At 32.4% G+C, this 10,951-nt stretch overlaps 1 protein-coding gene across 1 annotated transcript; it reads left to right on the top strand.

Moving 5' to 3' along the window:
- Positions 1 to 264: 264 nt before the first annotated feature.
- Positions 265 to 3,179, top strand: LOC131164334 (probable WRKY transcription factor 31). The gene is made up of 6 exons (XM_058121447.1): positions 265 to 904; positions 1,037 to 1,141; positions 1,304 to 1,456; positions 1,645 to 2,106; positions 2,350 to 2,463; positions 2,563 to 3,179. The coding sequence occupies exons 1-6, from the start codon at positions 629 to 631 to the stop codon at positions 3,115 to 3,117; spliced, it is 1,665 nt and encodes a 554-aa protein (XP_057977430.1). The 5' UTR covers positions 265 to 628; the 3' UTR covers positions 3,118 to 3,179.
- Positions 3,180 to 10,951: the final 7,772 nt, after the last annotated feature.

Genomic DNA, 10,951 nt, shown 5'->3' with positions numbered 1-10,951 from the left:
ATAATTAGTAGTAACGGCAGATATGACAATTAATTTAAAATCATCATCACTAATACTTATAAATTCATCACTAATATTACTAATATTATTAGTGATGAATTTATAAGTATTAGTGACGGTTTTGATTTTTCACTAATAATCTTATTTTTTGTTGTGACCCAGACATTTGTTCTTTGTGGTCAATATCATGTGAGCACATGCATACATACATACATATATACATACATATATATAAATGGGAGAAGAGGGTATGTACCACGTGTCCCTCATTGACGCAGATCCTTACCTCACTCATATTCCTAAGATCTCCGGATGGATGAATCCATGAGGTAGGAACACTGGTTCCCCACTTGGTCTTAGTCCCTACTCCCTTTTTAATGCCGAGTCTCTTGCACCACTCCAGAAGACTTCCAGACTACCTTTAAACTTCAACCCCCACTTCTTTTTTCTTTCTCCTCATATTTAATTGTGTATATCACTTACCTTCATAATTAATTAATTTATATATATAATATTTTTATGGAGAAACGAATAAATTAAAGAAGCCCGGCAGCAGCAGGAGGACTCCCATTTGATTCTTCTTCTCCAACCCGTTTTCGGCTTATCAACCGATCGATCACAGTATATCATGTGGAAGCACCGGGAAAATTATGTCATGGACACCTCTGCCGGGGACGACGACGATCATCATGATAATCATTATCATCATCATCATGATCGTGTGTCTCCCTCATCAATATCATCCGGCCAAGATCAGAAACGTGTGGTGGACGAGATGGACTTCTTCGCCCGGAAAAGTTGCTCCCCAGATGCCTCTGCTGATCACGCGAACAAAGATACTGCTCATCATCACGATCATGACGATGATGATCATCTCGCACATGGGATCGAACTCAACTTAAACGTAAGTTTTACATAACATATATATAATATATATTCATCTGCATTTTTCACAACCAGTGATAGTTTTATCTCGTGTTTTTTGTTCTTTTCGTTCTGTTGTGGTTTTTTTTTTTTTTTTTTTTGGGATGCGTAGACTGGTTTGAATCTGCTGTCGGTGAACACCGGAAGCGACAAATCAACCGTGGATGATGGAACATCGTCGCCTGCCGCGATTGAAGATAAGCAAGCCAGAAACAAGGCATACAATCTTTTTCTTTTCCTGGGCTTGGTTTGAGCTTTAAACAATTGTTTTGGCAATTTCTTGTTTTTGATTCTTTTAATTGAATTTGCGGATTGATCAATCAACCCCCATAATCCATGGATCTTCCTTAATCATGAAATGGTCCATATATGCGCGCAGTTGGGAGTTCTGCGAGTAGAGCTGGACCGGATGAAAGCAGAAAATCAACGTTTAAAATGCATGCTCAATCAGATTAACAACAAGTACTATGCTCTGCAAATGCAACTCGCACTCTTGCAGCGCCAACAAAATCAGAAAACCCAGATCCCACAGGTAACTCAATTAACTTTAAACACACTTTAATTATGTGTATTAATTAATTTATCATCAACAGTACTACTGCACCTTAATTTGTGTAATATATATTTAAGGATATGTTTGGGTGCTAACTAGCTAGCTTGGATTATTCACTTAGAAACAGTATTAATTTAGATGCATGTTTGATGGAGAAACTAAAACAGACAAAACAAGAAGTCGTTGTTCCCCGACAATTCATGGATCTTGGTCAAATCGCTGTTGCTGAAAAAGATGAGCCCGAGCCCGTATCGCAATCTTTATCGGAAGCGAGATCACGGGATTGCTGCGGACCGTCGCGGCCTCATGATGATCAGATCAATGGGGATAAAGAGGGTTTGATGATTGAGGGCAAGACCCGAAAGCGGAGCAGCAGTACTGTTGATCAAATCAATATTCCGTTCGACACCAAGTGTAGGGCTGAACAGGGTACGGATGATGAAAGTAGTAGTGGAACAGAAAAGAGGATATTACTGTACCAGGATGAGGAAAAGTTTCGAGACTGGCTCCCAAACAAAGTTCAAAGATTTAATAATCCGGCTGGAGATGCCAATCAAGCTACTGCTGACCAAATCCGCATGATGAGAAAAGCCCGCGTCTCGGTTCGAGCTCGATCCGAGGCTGCCATGGTAAGTATTACTGCAAACTAGTTCAGAATTAGGTCTGCAAAGAATATATGTACTGAATATAAACAAAATGGAGACTAAAGTAGAAGAAGAATAGAATAAATGGGCGTTGATTTGATTGAAGAAGTCATTTTCTTTGAGAGTTGTTCTGACTTTTCAAACGCATTCATTTGAAAACAAGGATAACAAGTCAGGATGATTGACTAATTATAAATGTTGCTCAACTTTCAATCTATTGAACAACAGATATCGGATGGATGCCAATGGAGAAAGTACGGGCAGAAGATGGCAAAGGGAAACCCTTGCCCTCGAGCTTACTATCGTTGCACAATGGCCACGGCCTGTCCCGTCCGCAAACAAGTATTTATAAATATACATATGCTTTTTAGTTAATTCTACCACTGTATTACCAAGGCATTGACACATAATCCATTCAATGCACGATCAAATTCTAATCAGGTTCAAAGATGTGCAGAAGACCGAACGGTGCTAGTAACTACATATGAAGGGCACCACAACCACCCGCTCCCTCCAGCCGCTGCGGCGATGGCATCGACCACATCGGCTGCAGCTTCAATGCTGCTCTCCGGTTCACTCCCAGCCTCTGGTCCAGACCATGGCCTAATGAAGTACTCCCCAAACATCTCAAGCATCCTCCCGGCCGCTTGCTCCCCCACCTTGGCTTCCATTTCCGCCTCCGCGCCCTTTCCTACAGTGACATTGGACCTCACCCGGAAGCCGCCACCGCCAACGTTGCAGAAGCCGCCAGGCCATTGCCCGAGCACCTATGTGCACCAGAGTTTTTCGTCATTGGCGCAGGTTTTCAGCTCTCAGCTAGGGAAGGAACTGGCTCAAAAACTGCCCATTAATGGCACTCAAGCTCAGAAGCCTGCTGACACGGTGAGCGCAGCGACGGCAGCCATCACGGCGGATCCTAACTTCACAGCGGCTCTGGTGGCAGCGATGACCTCCATTATCGGCGGTGCTGATCACACATCCAACAGTAATGTGTAGTGTAGCTTACAAAACAATAATAATAATAATAATAAAATAACAAGAGTTGCGACATCATATGGAAATATCAAGTTTTGTAGGGATCTTAAGAAGTGAAAAGTGGATTGCTATCTCTCATTTTCTTTATTTAGCATGGTTCAATTTTTCCTTTACTTTCCAAAAAAATAATTTCATGATAAATTGCATTTGAGTGGTGGATTAAGATTTTTCATATTACAGCAAAAAAAAATATTATTTAAAGCATTCATACATCACTTAATATTCGCTAATATCTTAATTGTTCCGAGAAATATATTCAACCATGCAAAGCATAGCACATAACAAAGAGATTTTGAAGTAAATTTTTCTTAACAAAAAGATAAAAAAAAAAAATCATTTAATGCATTCAAACATTGTGTAATGTAATGTACATTAATGTGAATGAAAAGTAGCTTATTCTTAGCCTATACCTCTACCATTCTCTCTCAAAGTTAAACTTAAAGTCTCATCAATGTCTTAAACTCTAATTACCAAAATGTCCCTTGACCTGGCTTGCATGTAAATCCTTTATTTCCCATGGTTAAGTTTTTCACTTTATTTCATGAAAAAATCTATGATAATTAATTGCAATAGAATGGTAAGGATTAAACAGTTATGTTCTTATGCTACTCACAAGTACATAACACCTTTTCTAAGCTAAGATTTTCACATTCATGTATAATAGGTAGCTTAGTTCTCTGCTCATATTTCTTATCATTCTCTCTTGAGGTTCGAACCTAAAGCCTCGTGAAGCTTGTAGTTGCCGACATAGTGAGTGTTGCGAAGGTGGCCATCATAGAAGATCCTAACTTTACTAAGGCTCTAGTGGTGACTGTGACGTTCATTACAGGTGGTGTTGATCATATGTCTGGCTGTAATGTGTAGTATTCTACGACACAACAATAGTAACAATGGTAGAAGAATTGGAGAAATTATATGACAAATTGCGATGTAGTGTGAGGATTTAACAACTTTATTCCTTTGCTACTCCCAAGTGCATAATACCAATGTTATGTGATTAGGGTTTTCTCATATATATATATATATATATATAATAAGCAAAATAAATAAATAATTTAAAGCATTTCCTACATCACTTAATGTACACTAGTATCTTAATTGTTACACAATACACATTTAGTCATACAAAGTATATCACAAGGGCATAACAAAGAGGTTTCAAATTGAGAATTTCTCAAAAAATAAAAAAAGGAATCATGTAAAGCATTCCAACATTGCCTAATGTACATTTATGTGTTTTATATTGTTATGTGGCAAATATTTAACAATACATAAATGAACGTTGGCAATGAAAATTATCCCGCTTAATATTATATAATGAGAAGGATCTCAGTTCTTAACCCATATCTCTTACCATTCTCTCTCCTGAGGTTCAAATTAATTAAAGTCTCATCAAAGTCTTATACTCTAATAACTAGAATGTCTCTCAAATAGTTTGCATGTAAATACTTTATTTTCTATAGCTAACTTTTTCACTTTATTTCATGGAAAATTTTATGACAATTAATTGCGATAAAGCGGTAAGAATTTAACAGTTATGTTCCTTTGCTACTCACAAATGCATAACACCTCTTTGTAAGTTAAGATTTTCTCATATACATATAATAGGAAAAGAAAAAGTCATTTAAAGCTTCTTACATCACTTAATACTTTATTTGCATTAATGTAAAGAATTCTGACACTTAATGTACACTAATATCTTAATTGTTAAAGCATAACACTAGCGCATCACAGAGATATGGTGAAGTCAGATTAAGATTTTCTCATGAAAGAAAAAAGAAACATTAATTAAAGCATTCCTACATTAGCTACATTAAAGTGTCTTATTGTTATGTAGCATATATTTAAGTGTACAAGCATAGCACCAATGCATGACAGAGAGACCAATGTGGGGAATACACCCTCAAATTTTATTTGGGAAAGTAATTTTCTTTAATAATTATATTTCTTCAAAAAAGAATCCTTAACTAAAGAATAAACTCACGTTGACAAATGATAAAGCATTTTTTTTTTCTTTTTTATAGAATGATAGGTAGCCAATTTTTTAAGTTCATATTTCTTGTTCTCTATTGAGGTTCAAAACAAGCGGCTTGCATGTAAATTAAGTTCAAAACTATAGTCTCTTTTAAATACATGCATCAATTAATTAAGTTGGTAAAAAATATTTAGAATGTTGTGAAATTAATACAAACCCTAGGGTTACGCACGTACACAAACCAAATCAAAAGTAATATATAAGAAAAACAAAAACATATATAAAGGTTCGATAGCGTATGTATACATCCACCAAATCGAAATCTCAATTTTTATTAATGAAAAATACATGTACATAAAGAATCCCATATAAAAAATCCTCAATACCTTCATGCAATAATATAATGATACTATATGCTTTGCATCAACGTACTATATGACGGACAAGTCATTTGGATCTTTCATATTAGAAAATATATTTCTTATTCTACTAATTTACAAACTTCAAATGACTAATCATTCCGAGCATATGAACCACAACTTAAACTCAATTTTTTTTTTTAACTAAAAAGTTTAAACTGAAATTTGTAACCTAAGTCTTTTTGGAATTCATCTATACTTTCTATATGCATACTCTTTAAGTTGTAAATATTTGAATATAGAATGTCTAGATAATAAGAGGTTTTGGTTTTGGGAAGAAAAAGAAAATATCATACCATTCCCACCAATTTCACACCCTAAATTTACAAATACTGCATATAAATTGACATAAGGTGAACTCTATTTGATGGCTAAGAGCCTAAGACAAATTATCTAAATATTTTATTAACTCAAAGTCTCCTCATCTATTATGATTTGTGGCGGTGGACCCAACACTTTTGACTAGTAATTAAAAGTGACATCTTAATTGTATTTTAAATTTAAATATTTAAAACTATTTATTATTTTTTTGCATTGTTATCATCCATGAATCCTAACGTAATCATGACGGCTTAATTGTATTTTAAATTTTAAATATTTAAATATTTAACGTATGCAATTTTTAAATATTTAAATTTGACCTACACAATATCAATTTAAGTGGGTGCAAATTTTATTCGTCAAATATTTATGCATTGTAAGATGCAATTGGTCAGCACTCCAAAAAATAACAGTACTTGCATTATATATTTATTTTTTTAATGTACTAAATGGAAATTTTACCCTTCAATTTTCACAATAAAATAATGGACTTGTCCATTCTATTTTTGTTTTTCATTGTTTATAAAGGTGAAAGTGAAACAATAAATTGTCATTTTAATGTGTAAGAAAGTATTCATAGTGTCAAATGCCAATATTATTTTTAAAAATTATAATAATATCGGTATATATATTTATATACAACAACAACAACAAAATCAAGTTTTAGTCCCACTAAGTGGGATCGGCTATATAAATCATTTTCCGTCAATTTATTTGATCAAGGACCATTTCTTTTGATAAATTTAAGGATATTAAATCCTTATTCACTATCTCCTCTCAAGGATATAGTTATTTTATATATTTAAAATATTATTAAATTTTAAATATTTCTTACATAAATAGAAAGGGTTCGATAAAATTTAACCTTAAAATGCCTTAAATTAAAAATAAAAAAAAAAAAAAAAAAAAACTTCAATAGATATGATTCTTTCATAAAACAACAATTCGTAAGTGTTTGGCCTTTTTACGTATTAATTATAATCTTAATTAACATATTGTTTCCATTTGCCTTTTAGAAATAAAAATTGCTGGAGCTTGCCTTAAGAAGTTATCAAAAGACTGGATACATTTATCCTTTTCTAAATTTGAGACGCATGTATTTAATTTTTGAATTTATTTTTTGATTAATGACATACAACAAAAACAAATCAAGCTTAATTCCACCCGGTGGAGTTGATTACATGATTTTTTTTTTTTTTTTGGTCAATTTACGCAATCATGGATGATTTCCTTCTAAAAATGGATATTTATTATCTCATTTTAAGTTATTTTAGATCTACTTAATTCTACTCCTACATAGTAATTAACTCACTCTTACTCACCAGTATACAATTTGATTCATGTTGCATGTGTTTATACCATTCAAGTCGAATCTCCCTTATATCTTTTGGAGTTTATACCTAACTTACCGCAAACATATTCATTTCTTAATTTATCTTTTCACATTATACCACTCTTCTACTAAACATTCTCATCTCGAAAATTTTACTTTTTGGATATATTGTTTCTTAGTCACCTAACATTCTAATCCATATAATATAACTGGTTTTATAGCCGTCCTATAGAACTTCCCTTTTAATTTTTAGAGTATTCTACAATCATACAATACACTCAAAACACTTCTCCATTTTACCCAATATGTTTTCTCTATGCATTACATATTTAATTTCTTCTTCAACTTGTATAATAAATTCAAGGTATCAAAATCCACTAATGTTATTTATTTTTTCATCATCAAATTTAACCTTTTATGACTAAAATTACATTTCATATATTCTATCTTATTTTCCCTTATTCTAAAGTCTTTAGATTCCAAAACTCCTCTACATAATTCAAACTTATATTCTAGTTCATCCTTAATTACATCAATTAAGACAATATGATCATCTGCAAATTTACACTGTTAATATTGATTAGTCTACTTAGTAAAATTTAAATTTTATAATTTTTTTTATTTGAAGTTGGAGTGGAATTATAGAGATTTTGAATTTATAGGTCTACAAAAATATAATAGTCCAAAAAATGGGGTATCATAGTTCGATTTTATAAATTACAATTTCTGCGCATTGCTGCATGGCTCTTTTAGGAGTTTGAAATTTGTTATTTTTAAAAAAATTTAACAATTACCTTCAAAATATTCCAAAAAGTGAAAAGGAATTAATGAATACTTAATAGATGTCGAGTTGTCGATGCATTCTAGAGGATGACTCGATAATAGGGTTCCAACCTTTTTTACAATATTAGCTTCTAAACTTTTATCCTTTTATGAAAAATGTAATCTACTAGTCTATATACAAATTTGGCACTTTTTTTTTCCTCTCTCTCTCTTTCTTGATCTTTTGTCTTTTTTAAAGAAAAATCCTTTCTACTTGTTGTGATTATCGGATAAAGGATGCACAGTGGAATAAGTAAAACACAACAAGTAAATGAAATACAACCAGAAAAATAAGAATCAACACAAGGATTTACGTGGTTTTGCAAAGCCTACATCCACGGAAGCAATCGGCACAAGAATTTAACTAAGAAATTAGTAAGTACACAATAGACTTCACAATGATCTCTATCTTCACAAAATATGCCCAAAACAATATATTTATCGATCCCTCTGAGGTTTCCCTCCAAATTCCCAACCACCCCAACGTTTCAATTCAAAAATTAATTTTTTTCTCACAACTCAGATGCACTTGTTGACGAGAATAGGACACTCGTCGATGAGATACAGAAGACCACTCATCGACAAAAATAGGACACTCATCGATGAGACACAGAAGACCACTCATCGACTAGTTTTGTCACTCGTCGACGAATCTTTACATCACTGATTTCCTTGCTCTCATTATCTCAAACCTCTAAGTTTTTGGGCCTCTCAGTATCTACTCATTGACGAGCACAAGGCACTCGTCGACGAGTCCTTGCAAATATAACACTGCTTATATATGACCACTTGAGTTCTCTTTCTAAGCCCACAAGGCATTGCAAGTAGTTCATGACTATTCTCCTCTTTCTCAATATCAACATCAATCCCCATTGTCGTGAGCTCTCTTTCTCTCTCTCTCTCTTCATCATTTTTTGGCAATCCCATGCATTCTCTCATCATTTTTTTTTTTGACAACTCTCTCTCTCCCACACACAAACACATACACACACACTCACAACAAACATACATAGACACACATCATTTTCTAAATAATATATTTAAATTATAAATATACTTTTATTTTTGCTATCTCCTAATTTGTCTTTCTTAAAAGTTGATTGTCAATTTAATTTAACTAATTAATCTCATTTTTTAAAATATATATACTTTTTAATCCTTTTAGAAAAATATTTAGAAGGAACGATTTCTGTGTGTAATACTTGGGACATAACAATCACATGTTATTATATTAATATTTAAGCAAACATTGTAACATAACATTTTACAATTAGAGGGTTCCAAATCATATATATATGAAGTAATCGTTCCTTATAAATGTTTCTCTCTAATCTATGTCAAGAGTAAATTGTTCAACAAGTTTAATCTTGTTTAATGAATGTACCTACTTTTTTAAAAAGCCCAATAAATACTTATCTTAAATTTTGTGGCCCATTATCATAAATATCCAAACAAATTAATGTTTGCACAAAAAAATTTCCATTATCATAAATTTCCAAATAAATTAATGTTTTCACAAAAAAAATTTCATGTGTTCTTATATCTTTAATTTATTTTTTTGAAATTCAAAATCATGAGAATTAGAATTGGCAATTTTAGATGCTTAAGAAGGCCTTTTGTTTTGTTTTTTTTTATTATATATGTGTGTGTTAGTATGTGAGTACAACAACAATAACACCAAACGTTAGTCCCATTAGGTGGGATTGGTTATATGAATCATTTTCTACCAATTTATGTGATTATGGACCATTTCTTTTAATAGATTTAGTGATCGATATTAAATACTTACTCACTATCTCCTCCCAAGTTATTTTAGGTCTACCGCTACCCCTTCTACTGCCCACACAATAACAAACTCACTTTTCCTTATAGGTGCACTAAGTGACCTACGTTGTAAGTGTTCATACTATCTGAGTCATCATTTCCTTATCTTATCTTTTATAAGAGTTATACCTAACTTACCACAACATTTCTTAATTTATCTTTCAATGTTATATCACTCATCCATTTAAGTATTATCATCTTGGAAACTTTTACTTTTTGGATATTATATTTCTTTGTTGCCCAACATTCTGATCCATATAGCATAACTGGTCTTATAACTATTCTATAAAACTTCCCTTTCAATTTTAAGGGTATTTTATGATCACATAGCACACTTGAAGCACTTCTTCATTTTACTCAACCTACTTTAACTCTATGCATTACATCATCTTCAATTTCTCCTTCAACTTGCATAATAGATCCAAGGTATCAAAATCTACAAGTGTTATTTATTTCTTTATCATCAAGTTTAATTTTGTCTCCAATATTCCTCCTATCATTACTAAAATTACATTTCATATACTCTGTCTTATTTGTACTTATCCTAAAGCCTCTAGATTCTCAAACTTCTCTCCATAATTCTAAATCAGTTTCTACTTCGTCTCTAATTTCGTCAATTAATACAATATCATTTACAAACAACATACATCATAGAACCTCCTTTTGGATATTCTTAGTCAATTGGTTCATCACTAAAGTAAAAAGACAAGAACTCAAAGCAGATCAGTGATGTACACCTATGGTGATTGGAAATTCTCTAGTTTTTCCATCTATAGTCTTTACACTAGTCATTACTCTATTATACATATCCTTAATGATATCAATATACCTACTACATACACCTTTTTGTTTCGTTTTTCTAAAACCCGTCATAGAACTTCCCTAGGCTTCCTATCATATTCTTTCTCAAGATCAATAAATATCATATGCAAGTCCTTCTTCTTTTTCTTAAACTTGTCCACTACTCTTCTTAAAAAATAAATAGCTTCTAGGGTAGATATCCTAGACATAAAACCAAATTGATTTTCTGAGACATTCGTTTCTAACCTTAATCTTTATTCAACTACTCTTTCTCATAATTTCATTCGTATGACTCATAAG

Source organism: Malania oleifera, chromosome 1 (genome assembly GCF_029873635.1).
Source record: "Malania oleifera isolate guangnan ecotype guangnan chromosome 1, ASM2987363v1, whole genome shotgun sequence".
NCBI classification, from domain to species: domain Eukaryota; kingdom Viridiplantae; phylum Streptophyta; class Magnoliopsida; order Santalales; family Ximeniaceae; genus Malania; species Malania oleifera.
Note: the sequence above shows the minus strand (reverse complement) of the source record. Positions and strands in the feature narration are given on the sequence as shown.

Bases quoted from the DNA above. Each gene is read 5' to 3' on its own strand.
- LOC131164334 (XM_058121447.1), top strand. From the start codon at position 629: ATGTGGAAGCACCGGGAAAATTATGTCATGGACACCTCTGCCGGGGAC. The intron at 905-1,036 runs GTAAGTTTTACA...TGGGATGCGTAG, and splicing joins GGATCGAACTCAACTTAAAC to ACTGGTTTGAATCTGCTGTC. The intron at 1,142-1,303 runs GCATACAATCTT...ATATGCGCGCAG, and splicing joins ATAAGCAAGCCAGAAACAAG to TTGGGAGTTCTGCGAGTAGA.